This window comes from Alosa pseudoharengus, unplaced genomic scaffold (genome assembly GCF_046254945.1).
Source record: "Alosa pseudoharengus isolate Yale_2024_CS ecotype anadromous, Long Island Sound unplaced genomic scaffold, YU_APseudo_1.1 YU_APseudo_1.1_scf_23, whole genome shotgun sequence".
Taxonomy (NCBI): Eukaryota; Metazoa; Chordata; class Actinopteri; order Clupeiformes; family Clupeidae; genus Alosa; species Alosa pseudoharengus.
This window is the reverse complement of record NW_027468685.1, coordinates 12,878,319-12,899,537: the sequence shown is the minus strand read 5'-3', so window position 1 is coordinate 12,899,537 and position 21,219 is coordinate 12,878,319. Positions and strand designations below refer to the sequence as shown.

Here is a 21,219-nt window from a genome sequence, read left to right as displayed (position 1 = left end):
TTGGTCTTTATCCTCTAAACTGATGTGCTGTCTATTTGTACAAGGGCATACATATTCTGTGTATTATTTGCAAGCCAGTCATTGAATGTATGCACATAAAACACTTTGTGATTGCATAATTGTGTTGTGCATATGAATTTGTGCATTGTTGTGAGGAAGGGTGTGTGTGTTTTGAATGCTGGTTGCAGCTTTTCAACATGATATCCTGGTCAGTCTTTCTGACGATGCTGCAGGGCTGGTGCGTTCGGTTGTTTGTTTGTTTCGGTGTTTATGTCTAAGTGCATTAATTGTATGCTAGTGCTGATGGCGGCTCCTCAGTAAGTTGTCCAGTTCAGTCTTGTTGATGGTGCCGTAGGCTTGCGAATAGCTGCCCAGTTTGGCCCGGGGGTCTCCGGCAGCTGAGACGTTGGAGGTGCTTTGGAACACTTTCTTGCTGAATCTGACCTGTGGCCGGGCCTCACGCGTCTGAGAAGGGGACCGCTGGTTCTATCTCACACAATCCACCAAAAGGAGAAGGGGGGGGGGGGGGGGTTTGAACCAAGAAAGACAGAAACCACATTGACAGAGTGGACAGAGAGAGGCAAAGGAAAGGAGAGAAGAAAGAAAGAGAAAACACAAATGATTTTACTGCTTTGATCAAACCAGTTGTCACATACAATAAAAGCAAACATGTCTAGGGTTCACAGGCTGTTTTAAGAGCCAGTTTTTTCATCCTTAACTGTGAGCATGTAAATAGTTCCTCTGAAGTGAGGCTTGACAGCAGTGGTCTCAGCCACCTGCCAGGCTGTGGTTTTCTGCAGAGCAGCTTTGTGCCGGCGTCTTTTGTTAGAGGCACCAGACAAATGTGAGCTGACTGTAATCGTAGTGGCTCCCCATCAGTGCCGCAAAAGGCCGACGCAGCGGATGGAGTCCACGGGGCTCTGTGCCCGTCCGAGCCTCGAAGTAAGAGAAGCTGAGTCATCCTGAGCTTTAATGCAGCGTGCCACCTCAGGGGAATCTGCAGGAGCCCTCAGTACCGAGTGCTTGCACACCCAAACTCCACTGCAGTCACCAGGGGCGCCAAAAGAAATAATGTGCGCAGCAAACCCCGACATGTGCGGGAGACAGCTGTGTAAACATGCACGCCTGCCTGTCTGTCTGTCTGTGTGACCACGCAGGCACATGTGTGCTTGTGTGAGTGAGAATGCATTGTCTGTATAAAAGACTGTATTACAGAGTATAATAAAGGGTGCATTCATTTTAGGCCAGTAACAGCTGGGGCAAGTGAGCGTGTGTGACGCGAAGGCGACTACAGATGATGGGGGGGGGACAGGTGGTGGACGAGGTGGACTTACCAGTCGCGCAGAGGTCACACACAGCCCAGACGACACCGGGGGCTCATCCCGGCGGACCAGCGGGTTGTTGAGGGGATGAGACAGTGTCAGCGAGAAGGAACGGACGCGGGGGACGGGAGCTGACCGTCCGCGCGCACGGCCATTATCTCCAACCTGCAAGAGAAAGAAAACGACAAAACAGATGGAGTTACACTGGGAAAGAAATAGACAGCTAACCTACATAATTATGGAGGAAAGACAACAGACACAGATAATGAAACAGGATGTGGCAGAAAAAGGAGGGCACATGTTGGTATGTGTGAACATGTTGGTGAAAATCTAGAAGCTTATGGTAAAAAAAAAAAAAAAAAATCACAGTGGTCTTTGTGGTCCTTCATAGCTTTGACAGTCAGCACATATGGTGAACAAAGGCCTAAATGTATATAGGCTACTGTCTGTCAACATCACACATGGAGAGACTTACCATGTTCCCATTAGCGCCCTCTGATGGCAGGATAGGGATGTGTTCAGCAGTGGCGACCTGCTGCGGTTGCCTCCTGTAGATCAGGCCATTGCGCTGCAGCTGGGAGAGCACTGAGGGTTAGAGTAGGTGGTTTAGCACTACACCTGCCCTAGTGAGACCCACACATGACGAACATCTAATAAACAAGTCAGAGTGAACGTATGCAAATATCAAGTTGTATACACTCGTGACAGGATATAATGTATACGGTGTGCACATCCGTGTGCATGTGAATGCCAAACATTGTGTTGATGTGCGTGTGAGCTTATATGTGTGTGTTTGCATGTATATGTTTGTTTTGGCAAGGGCAGCTGGTAAGCATCCCTTGAGAATACACTTCACTCATCCTGAATTCTATATCAGCACCATGGACAAGGCCATGAGTGGACTCGAATGGTTCCACACACCTAGGTCTGAATACTCGGGGGAGGGTGGAGTTGATGACTAACCACAGTCGCTATGGACATAAAACAATCTTAATCTATGTGGCTCTGTGATGTCCAACATGCATCAAGGACAAGGGAGACATTACAGATCTTAAGATCAGGACTTTTCTGTCCAGTACTAAAATGAGAATATCTAATTCACTTTATGTATATTCTTTGATAGTATGTGTGTATGTGAAGTATGACTAAAATGTATGAATTGTGCAACTTACTAGGAGCGTGAGTAATGGGATTGTAGGTAGTCTTCTGTGCACCAGGACTCAACAGTACACCAACTCGGTCATTGGCTGGTCGTGTATGTGTGGGGACTGAACCACTCTTCTCATTGGCTGTTTGTGCGACCGTGTTTGTTGCACCACTCTTTTCATTGGCTGGCTCTATGTGTGGTAGCACTGGACTGGTTGCTGGCTGCTGCGTTGTAGAACTCTCTTTCCGAAGACTTGGTGACTTATTTTCGCCATCACCTCCCCCTTCTACTTTACCAGCGTCCTTTGGGATTGAGGATGTCCCGTTGGACTTTGCCAGTGCGTTCTCGGAGCAGTCTCCCCTGGACCCTGAACTGCCTTTTGTCTGTCCCTTCTGCTCCTCCTCCTCCTCCTTCTTCCTGTGCCAGCGCTTCTGGACCCAGCCACTATACCTCTTCTCAGTGATCATCTATGAGTAGATACGGAAAATGTTGAAAAAGCCCAAAACACACACACACAGAGCTTTATATGCGTGCGTGCACGCACGCACACACACACACACACACACACACACACACACACACACACACACAAAGTACATGCACGCACAGGGGTTTACCTCGTATAGCTTGTTGCGATACTGCGTGACAGACAGTTGGACATCATCATCCACAGGGAGGATGACATCATAGTCCAGACCAGGCTCTTTGGCTGGGTTATGGAACCTGTGCAGAGGTGCAGGGAATGTAAGAGGGGTTGTGTTGACAAAATGTAATGTTTATGGGCTAGCAACATTTTGCTCGAATAATGTATTTACAGCTAAGGATAATGTCCATTTACAAACAGTAAAAATTTACATTTTAGGTTAATTATGCTTGAATAAAAATGAGCCATGATGGGCTCCTACTTTTTCTCTATCTCTCTCTTTCTCTCTCTCTGTACCTGGACACATATGGATGTTGTAGGCTCTGTTCTGCTGTGAGCCTCTTCTCAGGGTTGAACACCAGCAAACACTTCAGGAGGTCCAGAGCATCAGCATCCACTGGAGCTCCCAGCAGCTCCTCAAGAGGAACTTGGGGCCTGAGGATGCAGCATATTATTATGCCATGCGCGCGCGCGCGCGCGCGCACACACACACACACACACAAATGGGTGCATGCCAACCCACATCCACGCAAACCTACCTGAGCAACATCCTTTGGATCACAGAGGCTCCATATTCTGAGCGGATGGAGATAACATCTGCAGCACAACACATTCCCATTCAATCAACACATTACAGCCTGAATCAACACACATTTCCAGCAGATAACTGATAACGTTTATCAACAGACCACATCTCTGATACAGAGAGGGTGGACAAAAGCCAAGCAGAGGGGTCAGTAAAGGACTTTCTATTCTCCTATAGACTGTGGGTTGAAGTGTATGAGAACAAGAATTCTTCCTGTGGATCTGGGGCCTGTGCGGACCTGCTATAGAATAATCTGCAGTTTCGGACAGGTAGGAGGTGTGTTGAGTCAGGAAAGGTTGAAAGCATGTGTGGCCCAGGATGCTCTTACCCTCGGGTGTGGGATGGGGGATGGCACCCATGATCTTCTCGATCTGGTTGATGGTGGAGGTGCCTGGGAACAGCGGCTTTCCCAGCAGCATCTCGCCCAGGATGCACCCGACGCTCCACATGTCCACCCCCTTTGTGTACCTGTGTGGACAGACAGACATGGACAGGACATGGTGACCACTTCAGCACCTCAGCCATCCATCTATTTGTTATGGATGTTCTGTCACAACATGGAATTTGATGTATATTTAGTGTCTAGTTTGTCTAGCTAGCAAAAAAAATCATAGTGTGTACAGTCATAACCATCGTACTGTACATGCTGATAATATCTTTCTGTTCAATTTCATTGCAAGACATGAGGCACAAGAGAAAGCAGCTACCTGGCAGAACCTAAGAGAATCTCAGGGGCGCGGTACCACCGGGTCGCCACGTATTCAGTCAAAGCAGGATTCCCCGCGTCCTCCTGGGTCTGGAAGAGGGAGCGTGCCAGGCCAAAGTCACACAGCTTCACAAAGCAGTCTGTGTCTAGCAGGATGTTTGAAGGCTGTGTGGCACAAATAATCAAACAGACAGCAGCATGTTTATCTCTGTATTCTTCTGTTGTACTTTTAAGAAACAGTAGCAGTAACTTTACAGACACCACCAACAACACATGTGGCACTGAAAGGCTGGCTAGCATGCTAACACATGCTAGCCTCGACACAAGTCACAACCTGAACAAAGTGCATAGTGCATATCATACATGTCCTTCAGTTGACCACAAACCATGAAAATTCATTTGAAGATGACATCAGTACCAGTTGGCAACTAGGCAAATGGTTGCACACTGTCTCTAATAAAAACTAAACAGTAAGTGATCTTACAAATTCTGCCCAGTATTTCAATACAATGTTTTGAAAAAATCATTAAATGTGTATTATGTGTGTTACATGAAGCACAATCAGTAGGTGCATGTTGGCAAATAGTTAGTGTTCCATATGCTTTCACAGAGAGCTGTGACTGCTTAAGCACCTTCTGGTCTCTGTGGATGACGTTCCCTGAGTGCAGGTACTTGGTGGCTTTGAGTAGCTGGTACATGATGTACCGCTTGTGGACATCTTTCAGCAGGTTGCCCTTCTTGATCACAGCATGCAGGTCTGTGTCTGTGTGGAGAGGCAAGGAGTAAACAGCAAGCAAATGCTTGCGTGAGAATGACTGGAGTTGGAATGCATAGCTGGCTCAAATCAGTGGGGTGAGTGAATGAGTGCTGGCCGGGCCAATTTGTGTCAACGTTTTACGTGAGATGTGTGTAGGTTGGTGTGGGCTTTCTACTGTTGTGTCGATTGTTTGTGTGTGTGTGTGTGTGTGTGTGTGTGTGTTTTCACAGCACTGTTTGTTTGTGATGATCACAATACAAACAAGTGATGCTGTGGCTGCATGCCATTAACACAGAGGGCACTGAGGGGAGCCTTGGCTGACGTCAGGAGCCAGCGGCAGCAGTGACGCACACAGGCTCAAATCTGCCCAGTCATGCTCAGCTGCTCTGTTTACATGGAGTAGCCATGGGGGAGGAGCCTCCGAGGCAGGTGACCCCATCCCCTCAGCCTCTCTCTGAGCATCCACCTGATTTATAGATCCTTTCAATTACATAGACAAAGGAGCATTCCTAAGGAATTTCTAGTGGCACAGAAATAAAGTTGCCATTTTAAAGAGCACTATGCTAAAGTCTGACACATTTTTAATTACAACATCTGTGTTGATTTTGATTTTTAAAACCAGAAACCCTCTAGGAACAGATTGAAAGGGTCTACAATACAGATTCTAGAATTATTGAGACAAGTAGCATCATCAGCCTTCAGCCTCTATCTCAGGATCTACCTGATCTATACAAAACTGTCAAACTATACTATGAGCCTTAAGAAAACCTTATTCCTTAATAGTGCTGGTGGGTCAAGCATCTCAGTCAAAGACCATCAGTGTCAGCTGCCTCAACTCAACAAGGGCCCCTGCTACACTACAGTCATTTCATCATATTGCAGGGTTCCCACTAAGTCAAATGTAAAATTCCATGACTTTTCCCTGATTTTCCCTGACAAAAAAATAATTTCCATGACTTACTATATAATGAATGGTACAATATACTGACCAAATGGCTTCAGAGCAGCCGCGTAGCGTTCAAGAATCTTTTACTTTTTTAGAGCGGGAGATGAATAAATGGGCATATGAATAAACAAAGTTGGGCTACTCAAGCAAGCATTAAAGCTAATAACCAGATATACACCAGTTCTCCGTGTATGTATTTGTATTAATGTATTTTGGCAAGTAAATGTTAAACTGCTACAACAAAATTCCCTGATATTCCATGACTTTCCCTAAAAAATATATAGAATTTCCCGACTTTGTCTGGATTAGACTTTCCTTTACAAAACTCCATGATATTCCAGAAATTCCATGACCCGTGGGAACCATGATATTAGCACAGCTATCTGGAAAAAAAGGCCCCCAAAACAGAGGAAATGACCAACAGCTACAACCACTCTGAAATGGTCCCTTGAGTTTTGTTACCTACTAAGACTAAAGGAAAAACCAACTGCTCACTCACTGCAGGATCCCCCAACACTGTCATATGCCAGTATAATCAAATGCACCATAGAATATGCCTAGGCTGACTATCACCAAACCGATTCTCAAAAGAGAGTTGGTCTGGGAATGCTTTGAAGAAGATACACGTCTGTGTGTCGCTTGATACTGAAGCCATGGTGTTCAACATCGCTCCTAACCCTACTCCTCCCTACTGCTATTTCAACAAAACATCACTCAGCTGATCAAAAAGATGCCTTACCCATATACTCAAACACCAGGTAGATGTCTTTGTCATTTCGGGCACGGATAACATCCAGTAGTTTGACTATGTTGGGGTGATCTCCAAACTCCTGAGGAGACAAATAAACAGGGTAAACAGTCCTCATGAAAACTCATTTGCAATTACTAATATTTATCATGTGCTGACAGAATGACATTCAAAAACTCTCTTTGGGCCCCAGCCGCGGCGCAACTGGCTGGGGCACCTGCACCGTACGCCGGTGACCCGGGTTTGATTCCCACCCCGTGGTCCTTTCCGGATCCCACCTCAACTCTCTCTCCCACTCACTTCCTGTCATTCTCCACTGTCCTATCAAGTTAAAGGCATAAAAAGCTCCAAAAATATACTTTAAAAAAAAACTCTCTTTGATGAAATGTGGAGATGTGTCCAGCACAGGATTCTGTAATGACATTACATAACAGGTATGTTTTGAGCTGAAGATAAGTGCTTCTGTTTGTGTGTAAAACAGGGATTAATACAGAACTGTGACTGCAAATGAAAACACCGGATCATATCAAGACATACTGAGCCTCAAAACATGACATTTCTCCTCATCAAAGACAGATGCATCCTCTGTTGAGTATAGTTTTGCTGTTGCAGTGGTTACTTGTCTTGGACATGCATGCAAAGACCTACAAAGATAGCTTGACAAAAGTTCTGGATTGACAGTCTCTTGATGCTGTCTAATTAATTACCTTTTTCCCTTTACAATTCCATGACATAGCCAGACTCAATTCTGTTTAGAATTTGAGTCTGGGACCGCACCATTGGGACATGATTATGGGGCTTGTTTCAACCCATACAGGGGGATATTGGATTTGGATCGCAATTGGATAAACCTAACCAATCAGGGCAATGAAATATGTGAATCCTGTAGGTAGAACAGCCCAAAAATATCTTTCTTCTCAACAAATGCTTCATTCGCTGTTTTCTGTTTGCTTTGTTGACAATATCTTGTACAACAGACATGATAGCGAAATCTAAACACTGTGCTTCTCGAGCAACAGGCTTCAGAACAACGATATCAACTCAAGCCCGCTGACTAGGCATCGTTGCTCATCTGTCTATCATTGTACAAAGCCCGTCCAGATGATTTGATTGATGCGAAGTCTGCGAACAACTCTCGTGTGGGCATAGAGGTTTCTCAATGGAGCGAGTCCAGACCAAATTCCTCTACCTCAAATTTTGTGGGCAGGGCAAATTCAGGCTGGCTTCCAGACCACAATTCTTTACAATCTAAATTAATTTAACTATCCAGAGAAAAAAGGGGCAATTTGCTCAGTGAGCTGAATGGGTAAGTTATCACCAGACTATTTCCATAGAGGGCATGTGATGATCCAACAGGAAGTGTAGTAGCAAGACCCAGTTGGTGTTTACTGCATTGCAAACAAACATGGCCAATGCCCCAAGCAACCCAGGGGCTCCACTGTTGCTATGGAGTCAAAAATAGAGAGCAGCCTGATTACCCTTGATTGTGACTGCAGGCTTTTAGTGCTGTGACCCTTCCACTGATGAGATGCATGAATGGAGAACAACATTGAACTTGATTATGTCAGGAGGGATCACTTGACCTGTAGCCATGAAAAAAGTACTCTGCTACTCTCCAGGTAAGCTTTAACAGCCAGTGCTTACCTGGAGAAACATGATTTCTCTGAAAGTTCTCTGTGGAAAACACAGAAAAATGAAATGGTATTAGTGAACATTTCATAAAGTTGGTTGCTTTAAAGTTCCAGTTCCTTTAAGTTTGCCATTTCCCATGCGTATTGTATTTTAAGAGACATACCTGTGCGTCAGTGCGATTCCTGAAGGCATCAAAAATTTTCTTGACAGCCACGGTCTCGCCGGTCTTCCGGTCAACAGCTTTCCACACAATCCCATAGGCCTGGACACACAGATGGACAGGTGAGGCACAGGGCAAACAGAAAATTCAGCCGTGTTGCCAAATCAGGGCTGTACAGTGCTATATAGTAGGATATATTTATCTATTTATTTACTTTTGTAAAGTATTTTATAAATGTCATTATTCATGAAATGCATAGTCTGTATTGTCCATCTTGCCATCTTGTCTATGTACTGTATGTACAACAACCGGACATACAGGAGTAAACATAGCAAACCACTGTACACATTTAAATATACAAATAGCCTACAATGTGTCAAGGAGTGAGAATATGCCAAACACATGTCAGTAACTATCACCAGTGAGTGACTATGCTTGTGTTTAACATTGTTGCAAACAGAGTGAAGGAGTTTTTGAATAGGATTTTGAATAGGAATAGGATTCTAAAGATTGGGAGCCTAACTGTTCATCAAAAAGAAGTGCATGAAACACATGGACAAAGGATTACAACAGAAGAAGATAACAGTTCGGGGTTTACACAAGATTTGCAGAGTGAGCAGATCATACAACCCATATGGTTGCACCCCCCACCTTACAGTTTGTCATACTGGTTAATCATACCCATCATTGAGGACCATGTAATTATTCCATGGAGCAGAAACTTTATTGGTGCTAGACATGTGCTTTCTGAGAACACAATAACAAGTTTCACAGGTGAGTCACACGGACAGGTGAGAACGAGGAGGCCCAAACAGAGTACTTGCCCACATAGAGATTAAAGTTAAACCTCCTCTGGGGACAAACAAAACAACCAAATCACAATGTGATGTCGAGGCACTCTTGCCTGCATCGGCACAACACAAACCTTTAATGAATCATCCTCCACGCATCATTAAAAAGCCAAGGGGAAACAGAGCAGCAGGAGGGGAGAAAGAGCAGTAAGAGAAAAGGTGTACGACTAGGATAAAAGGGTCATAGTGGAGGATGGATACAGCACACTATTGTTCAGTGACCCTTTCCTCGCATTTGTGGATGGCCAGTTCTGCCTCCCTTTCTTAGAGCAACCGTTAACATGCAAGTTCAAAGCTGTTGGGTATAGTTCCATAGCAATCTGGGATTGAATTGCACCTTTTTCTCGTAGGCATTGAGTGTGATATATAATCTGAACAAATCCAGCACCAAGTTGCATGCTTGTTAGTCACGCTTCAAGATAAGTAAGGACTTTTCAATGACCACTCATGATTGAGTGGGGAGCTATAATCAAAGACCTGAGAACCTGCCCCTCCTTAAGAGCATGCAACATGATTTAGTCTCTATACCCGGATGCACTGTTGTAAAACATCAACCGACTGGCCTAACTTTGGATCGGAAGGTAGGTCCACAGAATCAAAATAGAAAAGGAGCCAAAGTTTTTTCTGATCTATTTGTCATATTTGAGCACCTGGATTTGGAATTGAATGCATAAATCTTCTCAATTCTTAGGACAATTCGGTCTCCAGTTTCCAGTAGCGACCTCCCTGAAAATCCGTTCTCTTTTTCCAAGTCATGTGAAAAGAATTACTGTACAATAAACAAATAAAGTTCAACGAAATCAGATGAGAGACAATTTATCCAACATGAATACAATATTCACTATCTGTCACACTGCTGACAGCAAACAAAGGCACTCCAGATTACAATCTTGCCTACAGGTCAGAAAACAGAATTACGGCAGGTGGTTAGCATTGCCTCAACAGCTTGGTGAGCTTCCTCTGGATAACAATGTCCAGCTTCGTTCGTTAGGCTCACCACCAAACAGGCAAGACACCTGTGAAATAGGAGCTGCAGTTTCGACCCTCTTACCAAGCAAAACTGGAAGTCTTCCACCTGCCTGCTGCAGGACTGACCACCCACACACATGCACACACACAGACAGACAGACAGACACACTCACACACACACGTTGTCCACAAATGTTAATAGCCACAACTGTTAATCTGTCTGTCCCAGTGACCCAAGACAGCAATAAAATGAAGCCAGAGATTTATCGATCATATTGCATTAAACAGCAGACAAGAAAAACAAACAACAGCAATGTGGATTAATAATCTACTTAATAAAACCCAATTCACCTCTTAAAAACTGGATGATATTAATGGCGAATTACATAGCTTACATAGAAACAGCTTTAGAGCACAAAGCTGTTGTTGTTCTGGTCATTAACCTAAAAACATCCCAGGAATGTTCACTGATGTAACAGGAAAGTCGAAATGTTGCAAACTCCACTGAATAACTGTTTCAGTGGTAGTCGTTGCAAATGTGTTGACTATTTAATTAAGAAGATTTTCATGTAGGCCTATCTTATATATCTTGACCAATTTAAAATAATCTATTGCTAAATCAATAATCAGAACACATTGTTTACCCGTTGCCTTGTTATGCAAACACAGGAAGAAAGATCACTTAACTTTCCAAAGTTCTTAAATTGTGACACGTGCAACTCACCCCCTTTCCGAGTCTTCTCTTCACTTCATATCTCAGGGAGATGTGGTCCTCCACCTCGGTTACATTCATAGTGTCTTTTTGTCTTGTAATGTGTTACTCTCTTCTTTCCAAACACATGTGTCTGAACGTGTGATAAGGGTTACTTGGTTACATCTGAGACCTGTATCTTCCTTTAGAGTTGTTAGAGGGGTTAGGGTAACGTTACAACTTTGCAGAAGGCATGACCTCAAGAAATGTAATATTATCAGGTAATGTTAGCTATCTTGCTAGTTGGAGAGCTAATATTGCTTGGCACCGAGTAGAGAGCTAGCTAGCCGGTGAAGATAGTTTCTCGTAAAAAAGGTAATCTGTAAACACTAACGTTATTGCCTCATCTTACCACGTTCTCCCTGTATCGTTAACGTTATAACGTTAAGCATTGCGCTTTCGTGTGCTTATTTTTTGGCAATGCTAAAATCCCTAACAACTGCTCATAACCTGACCAACCTAAACTAAGATTTTCAAACCGGGAAATTAACGATAGGAGATGCAGGGATAGTGATAGCTTGCAAATCACATGGTAGCAAATGAATGCCAATTTGTTAACGTTATCCTTTAACGTAACCAAGTTAACGCGTAATGTCACTTGGTTTGGGTGGTGTACCAGCCTTCTTTCAACTCACAAATTCCTGCACAATTACTCTGTAAAACTGTCCTTTACCCTGCACTAATGTTAAATAAAAATAAAAAAAATATCCACAGTGGCAATTTGGCAAACCTTCACTTTGGTAGCCTTCAATTTGAAAATCCCCCTCTTCCTTTTGGTTGTTCGCAACAAACTGCATCGTTTTGTAATTATTTGTCGTCCTGGAGACGCAACGAGAGTTTCTTTAAAGGGGCAGAACCTCAGAGACCACTGAGCTCATGTGCTTAGAGAGCGATATCATAAGACACACACACACACTGCACATTTTAGAGGTAGGTTTTTATTTATAATTTCTAAAAATGTTTACATGCTTTTATTTAAAACTGTTTTATTTACAAAGAGAAATTTTAAATAAATATGCATTGTTTAATGTGTGAAAAAAGCCAAAAGCCCAACAAGAACCTTCCTCAAATGATTTAGCAGTGGGAAGGAATTCTCAGTTATATAAACAGAATGAAGAAATGAACCTATGATAATGATAATGTCAAATGAGTATAATGAAATGCTATCTCAAGAAGATGGAACATTACCTCAAAAGAGCTGCTAATACAATAAGTTGTTTTTGGGCTGATTGCAAGAAATTTATTTTCCTTATTAGTGGTAGATTATGTACATTAAAACAATAAGCTGTCCTATGCAAGATTCAAAAGCAACATCTGGCCAAGGTGATGCTACATGTTTTGATTTCTAAAAACAGAAATCAAAACATGTGACATTGATTCCAAGTTTTACATTACAGGTTGTACATAGCTGCAAACACTATCAAAATACAACCCCATTCTAGTGGAAACATGGAAGATGGCCAGAGAAAGGTACATGTTAAACTCAACTGTGAGTACAAATGATGACTGAATGTTGGAGAGGAATTTTTGCAAAGTGCATCTTTTTGCTTCTTACACCGTTATTGATTCTATAAAGAAAACCCGAACCCTTTTTGTGTCCATGTGAGGGGAACAAAATGAATGGCTACTAGGAGTTAAAATACTAATTGCAAAAAAATATATGAGTCAGAGAGCTCTATTTTCTAGTTAAGAAAAATGATCTTTTAGTATTTCCTTCATCTATGGTAAAAAAAAATGGTAAAAACAGAAACGACCTGACCCAGATGCTGCTCCAGTCCAAATGGTCTTTTCCCAATTTGGTTCCCATTTGTTTTGTTACTCTTAGTTACATGTCTTATATTAAAAAAAAAAAACACCAACATCATCAAAGACAGGGGACCACTGTACTGAAACCAGGACAGAACAGTATAAAGCTACACTGTATTGTACAACCAGTAGGACTATAAAGACAGTGGCAAAAGTGGGGTTAAAGTGGAAAAGGGGCATCGTAAAAGATCTACTTATTACAAGTGTTGGGAGCGGGGGTGTTTGCCAGAGTGGATGTTCACTACTCGAGATAGGATGGTGTGTTAAACAACAGAAGAGTGTTGAGGGGGAGTAGGGGCAGGGCACACACAGGGGCTGGGTGGCCTAGGAGGAGTGCAGGAAGCGATTGAAGGCGTTGTAGGCAGACTCCAGGTCGAAGAGCATCTGCCGCACCTGCGAGTCATCCAGTTCATCAGAGGCAGACATGCTGCTCAAAGTCGTCAGCCTGGAATATAATACACCTCCATTAGAAAGGGATTCATACAAGGCCTTCAAAACAGAGACCAATGTTAAGTTCATATTTACTAAGGCACAGCATATCAAGTATATAGAGTAAGATACTTGACATACTACAATTTGGTGAAAAAAATATGGGATTGCCTTTTATTGATTTATGATATTATCAGTGAGAGAATATAAATTAATATGTGATCTTATTTACCATGGTGTTTGCCAGAGAGTGTCATTTGAGAACTTTTTAAGAAAGCAAAGGCAAAGACAATAGAAATGTCGGCGAAGTCTAACTAGAGATCTTTACATTGACACAGCGTAAATGCAACACGTACTGTACCATAAAAGGCCTGAGTTCATTTCAGTGATTGGCAGGCTCCTTTCAAGCAAGTCAACAAGCAAGTGTGCCTTTTGACAGTAAGGTGCTGCCTAACCTTGTGAGGGTAGAATGAGGCTAACTATTAACAGCGGCCAGCAAACAATTACAGCTGGACATTGAAAATCTCATATTAAGCTTTGTGACAAAGGGTAGGGACACCTCTTCAACAAAGTAAAAAAAAAAGGATTAGTCACTTAAAGTTTTTTGCATTATACTCAGATATGCATTATACAACTCAGAACTATTTCATAACTTTTGCACCCAGGTTAATTATGAACATCATCCACATGATGTTTAAAAACTATTTATAGTTTTATCCTAGACAGTTAGGTGTCCTATCCACACTTCATACCTCATCTCAGCAAACTTATAGACAAGAGGCCCTCTGCTTTTAAGCCCACACATTCTGACCAACCAGTTAGCAGCAATGAAAGACAGTGTTGCTCACTTGCAACACCACAACAAACCCACATGCAACATCACATAGTACAGTGATGGCCAAAAGTGTTGGCACCCATGCTAAAGTTGACTGAAAAGAGGAATATAAAATCATCTTTTGGAAATTGATCTTAATGCCTTAAGTGAAAAATGAGGAAATATCTAACCTTTAAGGACACCAATTTTCTTAGTGAATAAATAATGTATCATAAATAAATAAATGTTCTTCCTTAAAATACAAGGGTCATAAGTATTGACAACCCTATGTTAAATTCCCATAGAGACAGGCAGATTTTTTAAAGGCCAGTTATTTCATGGATCCAGAATACTGTGCATCCTGATAAAGTTACCTTGGCCTTTGGAATTAAAATAGCCCCACATGATCACATACCCTTCACCATACCTAGAGATTGGCATAGGTGTTATTTCAGTTATTAGCTGGTTTGATGCTCATTGAGCTCAATGCAAATCAAATCCTATATCCTATATTATTTAAAGAGATTTGCCTAACTTTTCAGAGTTCCATAGAGTGTGACATCTACATCTGCACAGGTGCTGTGGGAAAGCCCCTGGTTTGCCAGAGTGCTGGGGGGGGGGGGGGGGGGGGGGGCTTACCAAAGGCTGACTTTATCCTTGGCCTCAGAGTCTGGGGGCATGTTACTCATCCTGTTCATGGTCTCCATCAGCTCCCTCAGGTCAGGCTGGATCTAAGCAGATCATTTGAAACGGATTAATTACACCATTGACATAGCTATAGCAATTAAAGAGATTTTGGAATCTGTTAAAGTCTAACTACCACATCTTATGTTGAAAACTTGCCTTCATAATCCATACTATTCCATATTACAACAGTATCAGATTATTTAATTTTATAATCTACACCCAAATACACCAAGAGATGCTTTACCTCATCCATGGCTCTGATCTCAAGACGCAGCTTATCCATCACTGTGATGAAGAGCTGGAGAAGAAGGAGAGGCGAGAGGTACACATATTTACACATACATACATGCATATACTGGTTTTCTTTAAGGTACTGCACTTAAATACAGTCCAGTGTCACTTTAGTCAGGCAGCCAAAAGGCTCTACTGCTGAGCCAGCCCATGCCATGCCCACTCGCTGGGGAGCTGAGGTGCTTCTTGGCACAGTTAAAGCCTGAAGCACTTAGGATCATCGGCATGATGCATGGCAGAGTGAAACTGATCAGCCAACTTTCGATAACGGGAAGGTTTCTAATGGAATTGCTGGAATTAAATGCTGTACTGGATAGCCAGGCTGGCTCTCTTCCAAGCATATCCATTCATCCTAAATTAGAGTAAATGCCATGAAGACACCCCCACTCTTTCTTTCAGGAAAGCCAGAGAGAGGAGTGGTAGAACATACGGAGACTATATCTGCAATGCAGCGATTCAGGTTGCCCTTGTCATCCTTGATGGTGATTGGTCGGTCCTCCTTGATTCTTTCCATGGCTAGTGGACAGTCAAGCTGTAGAAAGTATGAAGTAAATGAGCAACACTTATAAAATATATATGTAATATATTATGAAATATAAAATAGTAACTAGCATATACAGACTATATAAACCAGACTGTAAAAAAGTTATTAAATGTGATTGCCAGTGAATTATAATCTAAAATGACATTTATTTTCTATGACATATTCCTACTGTGAAAACTGGGCAACTCACTCTGTACTTTCTGCAAAAGTCATCAATGGATCCCACATCAGAGCCCTGGACCTGTTTGAATGCAGCTTTGTACTGCACCAGTAGTCTGGAACATGCTGCAGTGTATCTGAACAAATAGAAAGAACATCAGTTCTACTTACCACTTATCCAGTGCATTTACATTATGTTACATATGCAACTCACAGCATCATTTTCCAAATAACATATATGGTATGAATAAAAAATCCGCAGAGAAATAACCAGGGTTCACACTCTAAGTCAAATGTAAAATTCCATGACTTTTCCCTGACAAAAAGAACTGAATTTGCATGACCTAGCCTACTTACATAATGAATGGTACCTACCAAAAATTTCAGAGCAGCCACAAAGTGTTCTAAAATCTTTTACTTTCTTTTATAGTGGGAAATGAATAAATGGGCATTGAAAAAAACAAAGTAGGGCTAACCACTACCACTAAATCAAGCAGTAATGGAAAATGCTAATAACACGATGAACACTAATGCTGCATGGAAATATACTTTGTTCATGTATTTTGTGTAGTAAATGTTAAACTGCTACAATATCATTCCCTGATATTCCCTGATTTTGCAACAAATTATATTCTTAATTGATAAAAATTTGCTGACTTGTGTCTAGAATAGACTTTATTCAACTTCCATGATATTCCAGAAATTCCATGACCCATGGGAACTCTGAATACTGTTCATGAACAGGTCATGAGTGAAAGAGTCACAGTGGATGACTCACTCATTTGGAGTGACACAGTCTTTGATGTATGCCTTCTCAAGGGCTTGGAGGGTCTTCACGACTGCAAACAGTTCTGCCATGTTATCAAACCTAGAGAGAAAAAAAGAGAGAAGGCATGCACACATAATATTTAATATTTGTATTTAAAGTTGTTTTCATTTTGACGTTTTCACAGTATTTCTTTCCATTCATTATTTTGTATTATAAACTGATTTGGAAGAGCAATTTCCTTACTTTTCTCTTTCTCTGGCATTTTTATACAGCTTCACTTCCTGTTGAAAAATCACCATGTAAGACTTAATGAGCATCTAAACTCACTCACATTATCAAAATATTTAATACGATCATTGCAGGGTTGGACTCATACTTGACATTTCAATTCAACAAAAAAGAACACAGTCCTTACAACTAATATTATACAGATTTAAAATCTGAACTATACATAATTCCCCTTATTCCCATTAAATTGTAACTGTAAGCAAGCAGCAGGAACAGACTAATTTTACAAGATCATATTAGATTGGACAAAACATGATCACTTACTTCATACAACTCTGGTTTATTGGCTGGGGCTTCAAACAAGGGAAATGGAGTGAGGAAACAAGAGATAATAGTAACAAAAAATTAATTAAAGCAGCAGTATACTGTATAGCAACCATATGAAACAACTTCCAATAACAACAGCATAGGTGGCACCAACACAAGACATTGTGAAAATGGAAAATGAATGCCTTAAAACCATGGAATGTTATTGTTAAATCACTAACTTATTTCACTGTATCATAGCATGTGTCTTTGTTCTGCTGGCTTCAAAGAACTCACCTCCTCCCATTCCTCCTGAGGCAGGTATGCCATGAAACATGATGTCACTCCAAAATCTCCCAAAGGATGACTACACAAAAACATCCAGAGATGACAGTGATTAACAGGATATTACTCTAAGATAACTTTCCTGACATATAATAGTACAATAACAAGATAAACAATAAAACACCCTTAATCAAGCTTTATCTCGATATAGATTGAGATACTCAATTAAAAAAAGGTTTACTGTCACCACTTCCGGGAAAAAACACCCATTACAGTAACTTAGCTAGATAGTTGAGCAAAATTGAGATAGTTCCTCGGACGACTTGGTGATGGCATGATTCCAGTAATGTTCCATTGTAATGAAAACAACTTTCAGTACCACAAACACTGTAAAAAAATACTCATAGATGGAATTCTTTACAGTGTAACGTTATGCTTACAGCCAAGCTAGCAAGCTAACATCCAACATAAGGTAAACGGAGATCAAGTGGAACAAATGTAAGCATATTTATCAAGGATCTTTAACATTCCGCTACATTTATATCAGGGATATACATTTAGGGTTATGTTACTGTCAGTGAAGTTGACAAGTTAGTAATTTCAGCTAACCAATTGGTCGACATCGTTAGCTAGCAAGCTATCCTGCTAAGCTTCCGAGCTAGCCAGCTACCTTTGTTATTTGGTGGTCCGAGTTATCTGAACAATAACATTAAAGTAACGTTTGATCTCCGAGATAATACATGTCATATAGATAAGAAACTGTAGTTGAATTTATATGATAATATTAAGGATCTAGCCGTTTGAAAGCGAACGAAATGTACAAATCACTCACCCCAAGCAACAATGTTGACGTCACATCAATACATGCGTCGCAAATGAAACACGTCAAAATAGTGGGCGAATCCTTTTGTTTAGTATGTATTTTCACTGTTTATATTTGTGTATCTAGCGTAATATACGGCATGTATACACGTATTTAAAGAAATCTGGACATAGACATGTAATAGAATTGTATAATAATCGCAAATTACATGATTCATTTTGTTTGGCATCAGGGAGCAGGGCATGGTTGCCATGTCTGTGAAATACGTTCATATTCTCCTACTTTGTTTTATATAGATCAGCTAAGTGCAGATCTAAGTGCACATTACATAGCATTAAAATATTTTCGTAGCTTATGAGTATACATTACTTATGTCTGTGGGTATTCTTGCAATTGTTCTATTCAGCTTAATTTCTGAAATTATTCACCAACACTAAATCAGAATACCTGGCAACCCAAGCATTATTCAAAGTGAAGCGCGCGCGACAACGAAGAGTAGTCGAGTTGTTGTTGACCAGCTAGCTAATAACTCTAACTTCTAATATCTTCAGTAGAATGGTGTAATTAGGATAGTGTTTTTTAGTAAGCGTAGCTCTGTTTCCGTTACTTATCTGGTGCTAACGTTACACTTTATACGTTTGAGAGTTACTTTAGTTCACGCTGCTTATTAGTAGCTAACAGCCGAAAGGACTTTGGTAATACCATAGCTATTAACTTAGCAGTCGCGAAGTGTTGTGACTGTTTGGATATCAAACTCCTTTGGTGGACAGAACACCTTTCCAACTTTCTAAACGAAATTACGTTTCGCAGCATTTTACTCGAACACAAAAGCATCAATGTCTTCACCACAGAACTGCTGTGAAGTTTGGATTGACACGACAGAACTAAGAGAAAAGAAACGGGAGAAACGGGTAAATAAGTCACATGAAATGTAACACTAGCCTACTTTACATAGCATTAATGTTCTGTTCTTATTAATTATTACAAACAATGATGTGGTGACCAAGCTTTACAAACTGCATGTGCAATGAAAATTAAGTCTTGACCTTCGCTTCGGAATCCATTGGCCAACCAATGGATATCAGTATCAATATTGTGGTTGAACATGTACAAATGCCTAGATCTCGCTTTCGATGCTTATGTATGGGCTAACTTGAATTATTCCTTCCCAGAAACGACAGACGCGTCCTATATCTAAACTTCTTAACCCTCTGGCTCGTTGTGGAGGTTACAGTGTGGCAGTGGCGCTCAATTTCACGCAGACCGTACACGCCATGCCTGCGACCAAACAGAGCACCATATCCTCGTTCTTTAGCCCTCAGCGCAAAGGTGAGTGAAGAGAAAAGATCAGAGATGGTAAATTCTGACTAACAAAAATCCATTTATTTTATGAGTGTCATCTTAATGGATGTTGCCCTTTCCATAGATGCTGAAAAGAAGCCAACTTTACCTCCGGAGCCGTGTATGAATGCATCAGACACAATCCCCATAAAATCTGCGGAGAGACAGTCAGTAACAGATTTTGGATGTCAGACCTCTATGAAGACCTCTGACACCATTTTTGAACGTGACATATCTGAAATGACAAGTTCCAGAGATGTTGGTGGGCCATCAGTTCATTTATGTGAAAAAGACCATCTCGTGTATTCTGGTAACTGGAAAAAAGAGCAGACCTTCCTGCATTTAATCAGAGGATGTGAGTCTGATGAAGAAGTTGAAGAACCTGAGGGGAAGAGAAGGCTTTCTGAACTCGGTTCCATCCCTGAATCAGCAGGTAAACAAACACCAGTCCAGTGCCTGCCTATTCCTGAAACATTGTCCCTGAGCCAATGGGAGCACAATACCCAGGACTCCAGGTGCCTCAAGACCTTACATCAAAGAAATGTGCCAGTAAGAGAAGATAGTGTATTTAGTGTGTCCCAGATGAGTGAGAGGGATTTCAGGGCTCAGATGGCCCTTGCTGAGCACACCTCAACTCAGAGAAAGGTCTGTTCCCCCTTGCGCTCACCTGCTAAGAATACAGGGAAAGAGAACTGCCCATCTAGTACAGCTAGGTGGCAGGATTTGGGAAGGAGTCGATCACCACTCAAGAGGAGACCTCTGTCACCCAGCAGCGCTGCAGCTAAATCTAGGCCATTGGAGACTAAGTGTTCGTCACCTCGGAGATCAGTCTTAAAAGTTGCTAAGAAGGAGTTTGAAACAGACAGCATGGCCTCACTCTTCACACAGGACTCTCAGGGCTTCCGCGTGATCGCCCACAGAAACCACCAATCGTGGAGCCCTTTGAAGGACTGGACTAATAATTCCAGTCGGGGTGGTGGCTTGAAGGGATCAACTGACGAAGACACCGATCAAGATTTGGAAGCAGAGATGCTGTTCACCCAAGACTCCCAGGGAAATCTGGTTATAAAGCACTGAGCAAGCTCCAAACAGAGCTGTACGAATAATCTGTGTATTTTAGTACTCAGTTGGATTTTTTAAACCTTTTTTTCATTGTATTGTGAAGTGATACATTTTCAACCCAGTATGTCATATTTTTGCCTGTATAGATTGTGTCTATACTCTATACCTCTCATACCTCATCTTTAAACATGCACTTTCATCTTTAAAATAAAAATAATCAAATCAATGCACACAATGTATTTGAAAGAGATGCACTAGCAAGTGCATTTTCAATTACCAGCACTAATCAGTGTAATGTGAAATACAGTGTTTATCAAGGCTGATGTATTTCATGTTTTCAATGTGTAATAAAGCATACTTTACATGGGAATTTTTCCATAGTAACAGTTGCATGTAGAATAGTGTGTCAAAATGACCTGCATTTTTCAATGTATTGACATAGTGACTCACTGTACAT

At 41.5% G+C, this 21,219-nt stretch overlaps 3 protein-coding genes across 3 annotated transcripts; 1 reads left to right on the top strand and 2 right to left on the bottom strand.

Annotated features, from left to right (window-relative positions):
• Positions 1 to 294: 294 nt before the first annotated feature.
• mapk15 (mitogen-activated protein kinase 15) lies at positions 295 to 11,481 on the bottom strand. Its single transcript, XM_076300944.1, has 14 exons — positions 11,192 to 11,481; positions 8,651 to 8,749; positions 8,500 to 8,529; positions 6,847 to 6,937; positions 5,037 to 5,167; positions 4,406 to 4,569; positions 4,027 to 4,166; positions 3,652 to 3,709; positions 3,410 to 3,547; positions 3,087 to 3,192; positions 2,495 to 2,936; positions 1,798 to 1,907; positions 1,335 to 1,487; positions 295 to 486 (listed from the first exon to the last, which is right to left on the bottom strand). The coding sequence occupies exons 1-14, from the start codon at positions 11,258 to 11,260 to the stop codon at positions 295 to 297; spliced, it is 1,923 nt and encodes a 640-aa protein (XP_076157059.1). The 5' UTR covers positions 11,261 to 11,481.
• A 655-nt stretch (positions 11,482 to 12,136) lies between these two features.
• Positions 12,137 to 18,430, bottom strand: vps28 (VPS28 subunit of ESCRT-I). The gene is made up of 10 exons (XM_076301609.1): positions 18,369 to 18,430; positions 17,549 to 17,618; positions 17,270 to 17,298; positions 16,961 to 16,998; positions 16,727 to 16,816; positions 15,980 to 16,085; positions 15,676 to 15,777; positions 15,199 to 15,252; positions 14,907 to 14,998; positions 12,137 to 13,469 (listed from the first exon to the last, which is right to left on the bottom strand). Exons 2-10 carry the CDS (start codon positions 17,586 to 17,588, stop codon positions 13,349 to 13,351), a joined length of 672 nt encoding a protein of 223 aa, XP_076157724.1. The 5' UTR covers positions 17,589 to 17,618; positions 18,369 to 18,430; the 3' UTR covers positions 12,137 to 13,348.
• Positions 18,431 to 19,069: 639 nt separating this feature from the next.
• On the top strand, positions 19,070 to 21,180 carry aunip (aurora kinase A and ninein interacting protein). The gene is made up of 3 exons (XM_076301608.1): positions 19,070 to 19,270; positions 19,532 to 19,688; positions 19,786 to 21,180. Exons 1-3 carry the CDS (start codon positions 19,196 to 19,198, stop codon positions 20,775 to 20,777), a joined length of 1,224 nt encoding a protein of 407 aa, XP_076157723.1. The 5' UTR covers positions 19,070 to 19,195; the 3' UTR covers positions 20,778 to 21,180.
• The last annotated feature ends 39 nt before the right edge of the window (positions 21,181 to 21,219 follow it).